Here is a 16097-nt window from a genome sequence, read left to right on the forward strand (position 1 = left end):
GGTGACACTGTTGGGGATTTATTCAAAATTGAAGGCACACTGAACCAGCATGGCTACCACAGCATCCTGCAGCGACATGCCATCCCATCCAGTTTGCGTTTAGTTGGACGATCATTTATTTTTCAACAGGACAATGACCCCAAACACACCTCCAGGCTGTGTAAGGGCTATTTGACCAAGAAGGAGAGTGATGGAGTGCTGCGGCAGATGACCTGGCCTCCACAGTCACCGGACCTGAACCCAATTGAGATGGTTTGGGGTGAGCTGGACCGCAGAGTGAAGGCAAAGGGGCCAACAAGTGCTAAACACCTCTGGGAACTCCTTCAAGACTGTTGGAAAACCATTTCAGGTGACTACCTCTTGAAGCTCATCGAGAGAATGCCAAGAGTGTGCAAAGCAGTAATCAGAGCAAAGGGTGGCTATTTTGAAGAAACTAGAATATAAAACATGTTTTCAGTTATTTCACCTTTTTTTGTTAAGTACATAACTCCACATGTGTTCATTCATAGTTTTGATGCCTTCAGTGAGAATCTACAATGTAAATAGTCATGAAAATAAAGAAAACGCATTGAATGAGAAGGTGTGTCCAAACTTTTGGCCTGTACTGTAGGAGCTGGAGAGCTGTTAGTGTGTTTCCAGCTCACAGTGAATAAATCCTCGCATTTAAAGACGCCGCGGCAACAGTTCAACTTTCTGCTAACTGCTAACAACTGTTGACCAGAAGCTTCAAGTTCACAGCAGAGAAATCAACACTTCCAGCCTAAGACGAGCCAGGTACTTCAAAAAAAGCACCAGTGGCTCTGCTTATATTTGTTTAATTCTAACAATACTTTATTTAACTTTATTGTAAAAGTACTTTATTCAACTTTATTATAACAGTATTTTATTGGACTTTATTATAACAGTACTTTAATTTTATTGACTGTAGCTACTTTATTTAACTTTATTGTAACTGTAGTTTATTGAATAACTGTGTGTTTCAGTATTCTACAGTATTTTAGAGGAGATTTCAAAATTTCGAGATATATATCGTGTATAGCGATTTAGTCTAAAAATATTACAGTATTATTTTTAAGCCATGTTACCCAGCCCTAGAGGAAATAAAGGTAAACACAGATGATGGTTGTGCATAATGGCACTGCTGCCTTCACGTCTGCCGGGGTTTAATGAACTGCATGTGGAGCTTTTCATACAGTCTAGTCCACACGGACCCGTGTACTTCTGAAACCAAAGTTTTTCGGGCTCTGGTTTCCAAAAAAAATTTGTCCACACGAGTGGTGTGATAAAAAAATATGATATCCACACGAAACCGCAAAACCTGCTACCAAGTGATGTAATACACATGCCAAAGCAGTAGGTGGCAATGTAACTTCTAACGGAAAGGCCATTTTAACTAATCAGAAGTCAGAGTTAATACCGGAATAGGGAAGTGCGGAAAATAAAAACAACCCGATCCACAAAAGTAGCACGACCTAATTCAACAGCAGAGGCGTCTGGATGACCAACTACACTACCGCGATTCGGTTCTGGATCTGGCTGGGTTGGACCTCCATTGGCAGGCCTGTTGCTGCTTTCGTGGTAGTGTAGTTGGGGTAGCTAGCAACAGGAGCAGCCCCCTTCGTTGGTCGTTAGGTCGAGCAGCTGGATATGCCATCCAAAGAGGGCAGATAGCACGCTCACAAACAAAGTTAGTGTGACATATAGGATATTAATGTGTATCTGCCCACTCAATTGTGACATTATTTTATGCATATGATATCCATTTTGTATCTTTACAGATACCATACAGATACCCCCATTCAATTTAAAGCATAACTGATTTGAGTAAAGGCACAAGAGCAAATCTGGGTATATAAACGGTTGGTTTGCGCTGTGTTCTTCAGTTGGCAGTTACACCTAGAGTAAAGCTACTGAAGACCAGCAAAATCACTTTGTGTTTTTATTTATTCTTTCAGGTGGGTAAATGTCACCTAAGCACCTTCAGATTTTATCAGTAGTGTACCCTTAATAGATAATTTGTTTATATAGTTTGTATTGTGCTTTGTGATATTGTTTGAGGGAACTGTAATGTAAGGTAACTGCATATGAGTGGATGCAACTGTCGCTAATGCTAGCGTAGTTCCTCAGGGATTTAAGCTATTACTTTAATTTTGACAATCTAACCTGTGACAACACATTAGCTAAGGGTTTAAGGACTGTAACTGTTGGTAGCTGTTGTTGATTTTGTTAAAATATGTTGAATTATAATTTTATGGGTTATTGTTTGTCGGACGATTGAGCTTAGCTAACTAACGCTAACGTCAGCTGTCACTTGTTGCCATAGCAACGGTAAACATTCACATATGGGCTAAGTGCAGAGTGCACAATCAAGCTTCATTGTAAATATAGTTAAGATCAGAGTTGGGTAAGGGTTACTTTAAAAGTAATCAAATTACTTTATTGCATTACTTTTTTGAAAAGTAACCAGTTGCTTTACTGCGTTACTCCCTGAGTAAAGTAACTCAAGTACTTTTAAAGTACCTTTGAGTATTCTACATTTCCTATTGGGCAATGGACTACAGGGCGCTTAGCCTACATTTTTTGTCTCCAAAATTAAAGTTATGGACCACTTGCCCTTCACTGAGATCCAATTCTCCCATCACAGCCGTCACTTTGACCAATAGAAACACAGAACGATCTGCTGCCGTAGACAACTGTATGACAACAACACCCAAGTGTTTTTAATATTTCCTCTAGGGATGTTACCACACAGAGTAAAAGGGGAAAATGATAGTGTGAAACAGCAGAGGCACTTTGTCAACCCAATGACTACGACTAGTACTGTCATTAGCATCAAGCTAGCAAACAATGTTACGTCCTCATAATGGAGATGGACATAAAGTAATAACATTAACAAATAGTGGTGGGGCTTTTACTCACCACAACTGCAGAGGCTACCAGCTTCATTTGAAACAAACTACATTATAGACAGTCTGTTATTTATCATTCCCTCTGTATCTTTATATATTTACTTTTTATCCGCTAGAGTTGCCTTGATAAAGTTAATGCATCGCGCCGTCATTTCAAACTCAACACTTCCCAAATTTGTTTCAAATTAAAAGCCCCCTTATAACCTCGGCTGAGAGAATCCCTCCATTTTCTAAATAGGCTTTTATTGTGAAACATTTGTAGGAACTTGGTTGTGGAGGATACAGTAGCTTGAATGTTTACGTACGGTGCTTCAAATCTAGCTCCTGCCATCTGCTGACGCTTTTTACGTTACTACAATAACATTTCGGCTGACACATGAATAGACACAGTGACTCAAATGATAGTAAAAGTAATAAAAATAGGACAAGAATAACCTGATGACATCACACACGTCGTGAAAGACGACCAGGGATAACTGGTGTGGACCATCGTGTAGTGTGTCGTGTCTGTCGGCCAAGTCACGGCACGATTTTATGACTCCACAATCGTGCAATGTGACATAGTGACTTTCAGAACGGGCAGAAAAGTTGTGTAGTACTAATGTGTACCAGGCATAATGCAAGTCCTGAGTCTGACCTGTCTGTCAGCGAGTCCTCCTCCATCTATTGAGTTGTGGGGATTTTACTGATGATCCTGCGGAATGTTTTAGACTCCACCATAGACAATGGCAGCATTTCTTCTACCACGTAGCTAGCCACAAGCTTCATGGCTTCTTCTGAACTGATAGGTTTAACGTTATCTCCGTTATTAGAACCAAAAGACAGTCGTTGCTGTTTTGGAGCTGAAAGACCAGCGTTCTAAAAGTAACAGAAGTAACTGATGGCTTGTTTGAAAATGTACTCAAGTATTTGATTACTCAAACAGCAAACTAACGCGTTAGGTTACTTGTTACTGCAAAAAGTAATCAAAGTACTCTAACGCTTAACACGTTATACCCAACTGTGGTTAAGACACATTGTATTTAACACAGGATGTGGGATTTTAGTACTTAGCAAACTTTTAGAAAAGAGCTATTCACCATCGCTCTGACGTCAAACAATGGAGACAGGTAATAAAATACTACGGTTATCCTATCTACACGCAACTGCTGGCACCGGAGTCTTCCAAAAACTTCACCCTGGACTCCGGTTTCAAAGAAACGCGGTTTTGGGGGCCCCAAAGTGCGGTTGTGTGTGGCCAAACAGCCAAATCGCGTAGAATGATAAACGGTTTCAGAAGTACACGGGTCTGTGTGGACAACAGAATCTGTAGGATTCACTGATTTTCATCTATAGATCAGTGCAGACTGATTTACCAGTGTTTCTGCTTTAACCACTTGAACGTTACCAAAACCTAAGTTTTGATGCAGATTTAAATTCATCTACTGGCTGAAGAGGGCTTGATTAAAATGTTTATTTACATTTTAAGCATTATTTCATTATTGCTATACATTTTCTCCAAATATTTAGCTGGCTCTTTGTCATCAGACTGGTTAGATGGCAGATAGACGTGCCAGAGACGGACGGTCTGTTCTCGGTGCAAAGTCAAAAACCCATTCTACTCCTACATGACAATATCAGACACAGCGAATTTGAAGTTTTAGTGACCAAAAAGCATCACAAAGTATCAGACATAGGATAAAATTTTCACAGTATGACTGCTGCTGCATCTAAAACCAACCTGAATGCTGCATAAATAATAATATAATACATGGATTGACACAACAAGCACCAAATACTGACAACACTTGTATGTATTCTTAGAACTCAGTTTTTCATCCAGCACTTTGTCACGTAGCTGTTGTTAGACCTCAGTGATACATCCAGCACTTTGTCATGTAGCTGTTGTTAGAACTCAGTAATACATCCAGTACTTTGTTATGTGGTAGGGGCAAATCAAAGCATTTCTTAAATAATTAGTATCGGCTATATTGAGCCATGCAGAGCCTGATCCTGTCCTTTGTTGTACTTAAGCTGTTACACAGGTGTTTTACTTGCAAAGTAAGTGCAGCCATTGTCAACTCTCCAACTCTGTCTCTCCAACACTTTACACCCCGCCTTCCGTGAAACACCAAATATCACAAACAATAGCGAACGTAGTATAAGACTGTTTATTATTTTATTATTTGCCTGAATTATGAGCACATGTTTTATGTCAGCTACTGCTGAGAATACTCTCTGAAAGGGACAGAGAAATTCCCACGAGACAGCAACAAGGCCTAAAAGATCTAAGAGAAGGTTATTTTATTCTTTATTCTGTTTAAAAAAAAAACAAAAAACAACAACATTAAGAAACAGAAGTTTCTGACCTTTGTTCAACGTCGTATCTCAGGAACAGAAGGGTAGACATTTGGTCAGATTGGTGACATTGGTGACACTAATCTTGGGTGGCCACCTTGAGACTGTGCTGATTGTATACATCTGTGCTGCAGGGGGGAATAAGCACTCATATTTTGACAGATATGGATGTTAACTGTAACTGCAACTTCAGTGGTGCAAGAAAGCATACATTACAAAGCATTAGTTCTATTTTTTTTAATATATTGCAGAGATATTCAGTTACATAGCATATTCATTGGATTGTTTTTAATAAGTGTACACTGTGTATTATATAAGAAAATACAAGTATCGTATTGGGACTCGTATTGGCAGATACTTAAAGTGAAATGACTCAGATCAGGATCGGGAGCAAAAAAGTTGATGGGGACATCACCAAAGAGCTGCACTGATCACGTCGCACTAGTCCTCACATCTCTACACTGGCTTGCAGTTAGTTTTGTTGATTGTATTTATTATATTATTATTATTTAGTTGATTATAACATTTTCTTTCTGGGTGTGTGCTTGTTTATTCAGGGAAATGTAATGAAGGTTTGTATATTTGCTTGATGACTGCACTTTTGTTTTGTGTGTGTGCAGCGTGAGGTAGACAGGAGCTGGTTTAACCTGACTGCCCAGGAGATCCAGCCCTTGTACTACTATAAGGAGCTAGAGGGCCGGGGCTGGCTGAGCAGCCGTGGCTGCCCCGAGGATGCCTGGAATGGAGGCTCTTCACTGCTGCTGGACGGACTCATCCCTGCCACTCACACATCTCCAGTTTGTGCCAAGTGTGTGTGTTTCTTGTTCACCCTTGCTTATTTTCATGTGGGGGAAAAGTGATCTTGTCAACACTGCCTCCCCACACACACAAGTCTCACAGTTAATACACAGTACTCTGTTGTGAATCTCTCAGGATCTTCTCCCTCCATGTACCCCTGGCATCCAAGACTCTGGTGACCCTCATCTACAAGCCATCTACTGGGATCAGAGTTTCTTTGGAGCTGAAGACAACAGACGCCAGTCTTTGCACACACATGGAGATCCAGGATGTCAATGGTTGATTTCTCACAATCTATCCAGTATCCATACCTCCTCATCCTACCCCAGCTATAATCATTTAGGAATAATGAATCTCATCAATGTGTACCCACTCATGAAAAGGTTTTATTCAGCAGGCAGAAACAAATGATTTACACTGAGTTTTGCAGTTAAAGAGAATTTGCTGAATTCAGCTATGAACACTTGTACGAGAAATTCTCACAGAAAACATGTCATTCCATTAAGGATCAAATATTCTATGGAAAAATTTTCAGCCTCAAGTATGTCCCACCCAGGGATATTATATTATTCCTGCTATTAGCACCCCAAATGCTTATTTTTGTAAATGTGTTCTTTAGATTTGTATCTTTATGTCCTGGGTTGGATGTTAATGCCATGCATTACGTGTGCAGTTACCGTTGTGTCTCCCATGGTGCCGGATGAGGGGCTCCAGTTGGTGAGCCAGTTCTCTCAGCTGTGTGGCAACTTGAGTCCAGATGGTTGGACTGTTGGGTAAGGCACTCTAACAGTAAATAACAGCTAAGTTAATGGACTTCATCATACAGTCTTTGTGTACCCTTCATGTCACTGTGGTAGGTGTTCACAGTTGGAGCTTAGTGGCTGTGCTCTTCGAGAAGTTTGTTTCAACATCCAGCGGGATGGTGGGCCTCAGGACACACCTTTCAGCTGCAGGGTGGGAGAAATCATGGTGAGAAAGGGAGATGCTTGTGTTGAATGTGTTCTCTACACTGTACAGGGTTAGAGGCCCAGATATAAACACATAGAAAAACTTTTTAAGTTGTTTTAACTGCTTTCAGTGCTGGCACTTCAACCAACACTTCAACTGACATTGTCTTCCAGTCTATTCACGGGAGCTGACACTAATTTGTTTCAGACACTTTCAGCACAATTTATCACTTACATTAAAGCTGACATGTCAACTGCTTTCAGTGCTTACATTTCAGCTGACACTTCAACAAACATCATTTTTCACATTTTTACTTTATTATTTTCTCTACTTTATTGAGTATTCAGTAATTGTGTTTCAGTTGCTACTTCAACAAAGTTTTTTTTCCAATGATTTGGCACAAACACCAACTTGGACTTAACAATGAACTGATTAGATTTTGGTGGTCAAAGGTCAAGGTCACTGTGACCTCCTCTGTGTCATTCTTGTGAACGTGATATATCAAGAACACCTCTAGGGAATTTCTTTGAATTTTCAATTTTTTTTAAAAAAAAAATTAAGATATTTTTTGGGCATTTTGCCTTTAATGGACAAGACAGCCAAGTGTGAAAGGGGGAGAGAGAGGGAATGACATGCAGCAAAGGGCTGCAGGCTGGAGTCGAACCTGGCCGCTGCGGCAACAGCCTTGTACATGGGGCGCCTGCTCTAACCACAAAGCCACCAACGCTCCATGAATTTTGAATTTTTGAATTTTGCATCGTGTCTTTCTTGTGCATGCATGTTTTCACTGACATGGATGTAAACTGTAAGTGCAACTTGAGTGGTGTGCAGAGGCATACAACTGCAAAGTGGTAATTCTAGTTTCACATAAAATGTAGCCTTTTCTAGATATAAATGTAACACAGCTGAACACAAGTATGTATGTAGATAAGAATTCCTCCCTTTTTAATTGTTTTTGTCCCCCTTCTCTATAAGCTCTTGGATGGAGCCAGTCTGCATGTTCCCCCTGGGGTGGTTCAGGGCTTGTGCATTTATGACGTGGTGTGGCTGCGTGGTGCTGGTTCCTTACCAGAGTCTACCTCTCCTTGCCTGCGTCTCAACGCCACTCTGCGCTGGGACTACCCAACCAAGCTCGTGCGCCACTTCAAGGTGTACTGGCGACGGCTTAGAGGACCAGATCCCCGAATCTCCTCTGGTCAGCTGGTTCTGGTGGGCCGGGCATATTCTAATCTTTTCAGAGTAACAGAGCTAGCAGTGCCAGAGCCACCCAGCCTGCTGGAGCTGGTAGTGGAGCCAGTGATCAGAAAGGGCATCCCTGTTCCGGAGAGCCACTGGGGAAGAAGAAGCCTTAGCTACACAGAGGACTCAACAAAATGACTATACATAACTGTTATCATAACAATTTCTTTTTGGCTCCAATGTTGTAACAAGAATGTTTTAGGGGCCCAAATCCCAACTCAGTGTCCACATACTTGCTTTTTTCGCAAGCTTTCAACCATTCCAAGCTGTTTTCATCAAGGCTATTGCTAAAATCATAAAAGCTATTGAGCTTGGCTTTCTACCTCCATGAGAAGTGGACAAACTCTGTCCATGGCTGAAGAACCTGTGATAAGATTAAAAGCTTCAAAAAATACAAAATAACAAACCAGCAAGTGGATCTTATAGGAGCAGTCAGTGGTGGGTTAGGGTTAAATACCCTTATTCACTTTATTATCAAGAGTCAGATGTTCAGACTTATATCACTTTAACATCTGCACAATAAATATGAAGCTCCAGCCAGCATGGGAATATGGATAGAGGTCTGATTTCTCAAAATAAAGTCAAAAACTGTTGTTTTTAGAAGGAATTATTTAATTATTATTAATTAATATCTATAGTGACATTCTGCCTTTACATGCCTCTTCTCAAACCTCTGTATATTTGCTCTGCTTCACTTGATGAGCATCTGTCTATGCACAGGTTAAGTTCAGATTTTGTGATGTGGTATGCTGGTAGCTTTTGACTGCAACTGCAAAACTCGAAAGGGATATTTATGGTGGCTGAGACAGTTTGAACAAACTGCATATTCAAACACTTTGCAAACACGAACAAGACAAGTGCATTAACAGAAACCACAGATGCAAAAGCTAAAACATAATTGCAAAAGCCATAACAGAAGTGAGTGACAACAGATGTTGACAATGTCACGGGTCAACTATAGTGACAGGACCCAGGACTATTATTGCCTACACGTGTAAGTGGAGAGTTCTTGCCTGTTTGAGAAGTAAATGAAGCATTGTTTGCTGGCCTCTTTAAACCCACTGGAGTGCTGTCGATCCACTTGAACTAGTTCTAACTAGCTTATCGTGCATGCAAATATATACATTGAAATTCGGTCAATATGGACATAGTTAGCTCAGTTAGATTCTCCACAATTTAATTGCTCAGTTCATTTGAAGGAAACATGAGCACCAAAGTATTTTTTATTCATACTGGCATGGGAAAGAAAAGAGACGAAAGAAGAAGACTCCCTGCCTTTGAAGTGATCCCTAAGTCCAAATATGTTTCCATTCCTCGATTTTATATATTCATTCATTCATTCATTTTCCATAACCGCTTATCCTGTTAAGGGTTGCGGGGGATGGAGCCTATCCCAGCTGACATTGGGTGAGAGGCAGGGTACACCCTGGACACTTCGTCAGACCATCACAGGGCTGACACATACAGACATTCACACCTCCGGCCAATTTAGAGTCACCGATTAACCTGCATGTCTTTGGAATGTGGGAGAAAGATGGAGTACCCGTAGAAAACCCACACTGACATGTGGAAAACATGCAAACTCCAACCTGGGTTCAAACCAGGAACCCAGTCTTCAACACTTTTCAGGCTAAGGACCCCTTAGCTGAAAGAAAGATGGAGACCCCTGCTACATAAATTGTATAAAATCAGGTTAATACAGTTATTCAACAATGAAATGCATATCAATTTCTAAGAATTCCAAGCTTTTAACATTTTTAAGGTTTTTAAAGTTTTTTAACAAAAAATGAACAGGCAAATGTCTAATTGTTTTAATACAGTTTTCTTGTTAACCTGTAGGCCTGTTAGTCAAGAATATTTGTACAAAAAACATTTTTACAAAAAACAAGTAAGCACCAACTCCTCATTCAGTCCCTTTGGCTCTAGAGTGTCAAGGAAATGAATCCAGAAACATTCCTTTTGCAAAAGGATTTTATCCCGATCTCCACCTCTAGGTGGAATCTTAACTGCCTCAATGCCCATATATCTGAGATCTGCTGTAGTGTGGTAGTAGCTGTTAAAATGTCTGGCTACTGCCGATTTAGAATCATGATTGCGGATGGAACATTTATGTTCACAGATTCTAGTTTTTAGTTCCCGTTTTGTTTTACCAACATAGTACAGATTGCAAGGACACTTCAATAAATATACAACAAATTTAGTGTTGCATGTTATTCTACCTTTGACTTTCACAATCTTACCAGTTTTAGGATGTGAGAAATAATTTTCTCTGATCAGATTTGAGCATTGAACACAATTGAAACAAGGAAAATTGCCATTTGGCGCACTGGACAAAAAATGATGAGAAAGTTTTTTTGGTAAAACAGATCTCACCAAATAGTTGCTCAAATTGGGCTGTCTTTTAAAGAAGAATCTTGGTGGCTCTTGAAAAGCTCTTCCGATATTGGGATCTGTGTTCAGAATACCAATAGTTATTTACAACCTTTTTGAGTGCACTGGAAATAGGGCTATATGTGCACACCATTGAAACCGAGTTAGAATGAACTTTTTCTTTCGGCTCTAACAAGACATTCCTCTGGATCTGACGAACTTTATCCATGGTTTTTTCAACCAGAGTGTTGCTATAACCTCTAGAGACAAAATTCTTACAGAGCTCCTTGGCTTGTGACTCAGAGATTTCATCCGAATCACAAATACGTTTATACCTTAGAATTTGGCTGTATGGCAAACTCCTCTTAAGCGAGGGTGGATGATAACTGCTGTAGTGGAGAAAAGTGTTCCTATCTGTCTCTTTTTTATACACCTCTGTGTGTAAAATATTGACATTTTTCTTAACCAGAACATCTAGAAATGAAATCTTCTCCAAATCAAAATTAAGTGTAAACTTAATAGATTCTTTTTTGCTGTTCAAATATTCATGAAATTTCTTCAGATCCTCTGCATTACCACTCCATACAAAAAATAAATCATCAATGTATCTCCAATATGTTTTAATGAATGATGAAAAAGGATTGTTGTTTTAAATAAAATCTTCCTCAAACTTGCTCATAAATAAATTTGCATAGTTTGGTGCTACAGGAGAACCCATTGCTGTGCCTCTGCACTGTAAATAATAACGATCTTGAAATTTGAAGTAGTACTACTTCAAATTTGGAGAAGATTTCATTTCTAGATGTTCTGGTTAAGAAAAATGTCAATATTTTACACACAGAGGTGTATAAAAAAGAGACAGATAGGAACACTTTTCTCCACTACAGCAGTTATCATCCACCCTCGCTTAAGAGGAGTTTGCCATACAGCCAAATTCTAAGGTATAAACGTATTTGTGATTCGGATGAAATCTCTGAGTCACAAGCCAAGGAGCTCTGTAAGAATTTTGTCTCTAGAGGTTATAACAACACTCTGGTTGAAAAAACCATGGATAAAGTTCGTCAGATCCAGAGGAATGTCTTGTTAGAGCCGAAAGAAAAAGTTCATTCTAACTCAGTTTCAATGGTGTGCACATATAGCCCTATTTCCAGTGCACTCAAAAAGGTTGTAAATAACTATTGGTATATTCTGAACACAGATCCCAATATCGGAAGAGCTTTTCAAGAGCCACCAAGATTCTTCTTTAAAAGACAGCCCAATTTGAGCAACTATTTGGTGAGATCCGTTTTACCAAAAAAACTTTCTCATCATTTTTTGTCCAGTGTGCCAAATGGCAATTTTCCTTGTTTCAATTGTGTTCAATGCCCAAATCTGATCAGAGAAAATTATTTCTCACATCCTAACACTGGTAAGATTGTGAAAGTCAAAGGTAGAATAACATGCAACATTAAATTTGTTGTATATTTATTGAAGTGTCTTTGCAATCTGTACTATGTTGGTAAAACAAAACGGGAACTAAAAACTAGAATCTGTGAACATAAATGTTCCATCCCCAATCATGATTCTAAATCGGCAGTAGCCAGACATTTTAACAGCTACTACCACACTACAGCAGATCTCAGATATATGGGCATTGAGGCAGTTATAAAAATAAAATCCTTTTGCAAAAGGAATGTTTCTGGATTCATTTCCTTGACACTCTAGAGCCAAAGGGACTGAATGAGGAGTTGGTGCTTACTTGTTTTTTGTAAAAATGTTTTTGTACAAATGTTCTTGACTAACAGGCCTACAGGTTAACAAGAAAACTGTATTAAAACAATTAGACATTTGCCTGTTCATTTTTTGTTAAAAAACCTTAAAAACCTTAAAAAAGTTAAAAGCTTGGAATTCTTAGAAATTGATATGCATTTCATTGTTGAATAACTGTTTTAAAAAAATATCACTATTGTGGTTACTTGATTGTTTGTGTTGATATAAGAAGGGATACATTGTTAGGTTCCTTTTTTCTTTTTTCTTCTCTTGCCATTACCTGCCGCTGCTGTGTCAGCCTGATTACTGATAAGTGACACCTGTGTGTGTGATCCATTCACTTTGTTGCTTGTGCACGCTGAGGAAGGGTTTCACCCGAAACGTTCGCGTGGCAATAAACACTATAATTGGAGTGCTGTCCTGTACCTTTTGTACACAATTTTTTACATTTTTTTGAGGATTCAGCACCCATTCATACTTCTGAGGGTTGAGCGTGTTTGTTTGGACTTCTGATAAAATCAGGTTGCACATCAAAGTGGGCCTACAATAATGTGTAAGGTGGCTTAAAGTTCCATGCATAAACATACCGTTTTATGACCTACTAAAATAAGAATTATTGGCGAATTCATATATTTTTTACATCATGTCTGTTTCTAAGGTGGACAGTGTTTCAGAGTCTCTTGCTTGCTTCACAAGAATGTCCATAAACTACTAATGCTACAGGTAACTGGCCAATATGTTTCAGTAGTACATAACTGTTAGCTTACTCAGTCACCTCACCATTGTGGATAGGTGCCACACAGTGATTTAGCTGGCTAAAATTATAACACAAGGACATGGGTAATAGCCTATTATCACTGTTGTGTACTGTAACCTAACACCCCCCACCCCCAAGTTCAAACGTAGTTCATCAAACTAAGACCACAGGTACTCTGACATAAATCATATTTTTTTGTCTTTCTACTCAGTGTTACCTTACAGGGATAGCCCCTGAGTGCAGCTTGTTCTCCCGGTTTGAAAGGCCAGTGGGCTCTGTCATGTATCTGTCAGTCAAGGTAAAAGGAGCTTTTGTTGTCTATTTAAAACATCAGTCACTCACAATTGTAGCCAGTGAGATTTCTTTTCAAACAGTGTATTGCATGGGCAGTTGGGTTGCATGGGAGCCCATATAAATCAATGTGTCACAGTTAAAAGCCCCTGCTTGTGAAAGGGACTTGTTTAAAAAGTGTTTTGAATGATAGTGTAAGATTTTGTAGTCATCACAAGGCATCAGTATATTTGCAGCATGTTTTCAGTGTTACAGAAGTGAGTAAAAAGAGAATGGCATTTGAAAATATTTTGGAGACATGCAGGGCAGTGCTGGCCTGTGGAACAGGCGGTATAGGCGAATGCTAAGGGTGCCATCGTCGGCGCCACAAATGGGGGAAGAGAAAAAAATCAAAATGTTAATAGTTTACTGTTTTTACTAATGGTCTAACTACTATTATTTTATATTATTACATAAGGCCATTACAACATAACTACATAGCAAAGCCTACTAAATAATAGAGAGGCCTTTTTTCTGGGTTCCTGCCACCACCCAGCCCCCCTCACCAGCTCATCACACTTTACCTGCTCTCTGGGGGAAATGGGTTAAAGTGAGTTATCTGACGTCACGTGAACCCCGAAACACACTGTATCGCTATCATGTCAAAATGTCAAGAGCTCTCTGGTACCCATTCAACTACCATTTAGATTTAGATTTAGACTTATTATTTAGATTTAACATTTAACATTTTACTGCTGTAAATGTGGTAAAAGGTGACGTTAAAAAATTCACAACACTTTTTTAAACATTGTTTGAAGCTAAATGTGGCAAAATGTTGATGTTATTTTCAGCGTGAGCAACTTTACAAATGGCACACTCCTGCCCGCTCCTGCTGAATTTCTGACCATTACCACCCGCAACGTGTGTATTACACTCCCACCCGCTCCCGCAATGTGTAAGTCCACTCCCGCCCGCACCCGCAAAACTCTGATTTTTGCCCACACAATAATAGAGATCGATGATTTTGTGTCTTCTCCCGTCCCGCAGGAGAAAACACGTCATTTTATAGGCTATTAATAAAGAGATTCATGGGGTTGTTTGTTTCGTTTCCCTGGCCTGCATGTCTTTTGACGCACTGGTCAGAAATAGCACTTCTATTTCGTTGTTTTCATTTAGTTTTTAACGAAATAAAGGCTGTTTCATATTCTATTCTCCTCTGTATTTTATTTATTTTTCTACCTTTATATAATCACGCAGTGATTGAGGTTAAGGCAGGCCTGGCGCCAGGATGAAGTTACTGAGGGGGCGGTTAAAAATTACGAGGGGGCAAATCTTTATTATGCAACATAGGTTCACACAGTGAGTTATAAAGAGCGCGCAGCCGTGCGTAATTGTCGCACGTAATGACAGCTCGTCGCCGGTGAAACACAATAAACTGCATGTCTTCTTTCATGTTTGTCTCATGACAGATGGAGCTGACAGACAGACAGACAGGTGGAGCAAGCGGCAAATTGGTATGAAAGCTGGTTCAGGCCAGGGCCTATTTGTCCATTTATGAATAAATATACAGTGGAAACGCTTATGCATGTGCACCAAGATCCCGCAGTGGTTTTTTTAGCCGCCCGTTACCACCCGCAGCAAAGTCCAAACCGCCCGCTCCCGCAATATTTGCGTTGGGTCCCGCCGGTCCCAATACAGTCCTCTACTATGGTCACTCCAGAGGTGTATATCGCCCACAATACATTGGAGCTATGCATTTGATTCAAGAAAACATATCCATGGTTAGATAGCAGTAGCCTAATGTAAGATAAACAACAGTTGCACCATCGAAGAGGGAGAAGATTACTTTTTTGCTAATCCCAGCTGATGTTTACACTCTATTAGCCTTGTTAGCCACGCTAGCTTAGCACTTTGCGATGGCTTCTTCTTCTTCTCCTGCTCTCTCTTGATCGGTGTGTCAGATGTTTACTTATTCCTTTGCCTCCTTTAGCGACAGTGGTACATGTAATAAATGCAGTTTATTTGCTGCGTTGAAGGTGAGACTTAGTGAATTGGAAGTGTGGCTCCACACCATGGAAAATCATTCAGTAGCTGTGGTAGTTAGCCAGCCACCTGTAACCGGCACGGAGCCACATAGCATAGCTTCTGCTAGCGGTCCTCCGGCATCCCCCATGCAACCAGGAGGCTGGGTGACTGTTTGAGAGAAGTGTAGTACTAAGCTGAAGCCCACAGTTCACCACCAATCTGTTCATCTTTCTAACCGTTTTTTCCCCACTCACACCCCTGCTGAGGAGAAAAATTTGGTCATTGGCAGCTCTATTCTGTGAAGTTAGGAACACCAGCGACCATAGTCAAAAGTATCCCTGGGGCCAGAGCAGGCGACATCGAGTAAAATTTAAAACTGCTGGCTAAGGCTACGTAGATTATGTAAAATTTGTATTCACATAATAACACCCGGTTACGCCAATCGGAGGTCACTAAAATTAATGTTGCATCGGTGTGTGTGTGCATATGCAAAAACTATGTCGGACTCCGTAGTTTTCTCTGGACCCCTCCCAAATCTGACCAGTGATGAGATGTTTAGCCACATGTCATCATTCAATTGCTGGCTGTCCAGGTGGTGTCCAGCAAACAATGTGGGCTTCATAAATAATTGGCAAACTTTCTGGGGAAAACCTGGTCTTATTAGGAGAGACGGCATTCATCCCACTTTGGATGGA

At 40.1% G+C, this 16097-nt stretch overlaps 1 protein-coding gene and 1 long non-coding RNA gene across 4 annotated transcripts in view; both read left to right on the top strand.

Moving 5' to 3' along the window:
- The window catches only part of engase (endo-beta-N-acetylglucosaminidase), a 49922-nt gene extending 40634 nt beyond the window's left edge, over positions 1 to 9288 (top strand). For all 3 annotated transcript variants that reach the window (XM_033644745.2, XM_033644744.2, XM_078161383.1), the window contains 5 exons: positions 5867 to 6054; positions 6180 to 6322; positions 6718 to 6817; positions 6902 to 7013; positions 7968 to 9288. In XM_033644745.2, the coding sequence (XP_033500636.1) occupies positions 5867 to 6054; positions 6180 to 6322; positions 6718 to 6817; positions 6902 to 7013; positions 7968 to 8369 (945 nt within the window). In that variant the 3' untranslated portion in view covers positions 8370 to 9288. The remainder of the gene's footprint in view (positions 1 to 5866; positions 6055 to 6179; positions 6323 to 6717; positions 6818 to 6901; positions 7014 to 7967) is intronic.
- Positions 9289 to 11836: 2548 nt separating this feature from the next.
- LOC144458612 (uncharacterized) lies at positions 11837 to 14586 on the top strand. The gene is made up of 2 exons (XR_013488004.1): positions 11837 to 13073; positions 13319 to 14586. It is a non-coding gene; the product is annotated as an uncharacterized LOC144458612 (long non-coding RNA).
- The last annotated feature ends 1511 nt before the right edge of the window (positions 14587 to 16097 follow it).

Source organism: Epinephelus lanceolatus, chromosome 18 (assembly GCF_041903045.1).
Source record: "Epinephelus lanceolatus isolate andai-2023 chromosome 18, ASM4190304v1, whole genome shotgun sequence".
Taxonomy (NCBI): Eukaryota; Metazoa; Chordata; class Actinopteri; order Perciformes; family Serranidae; genus Epinephelus; species Epinephelus lanceolatus.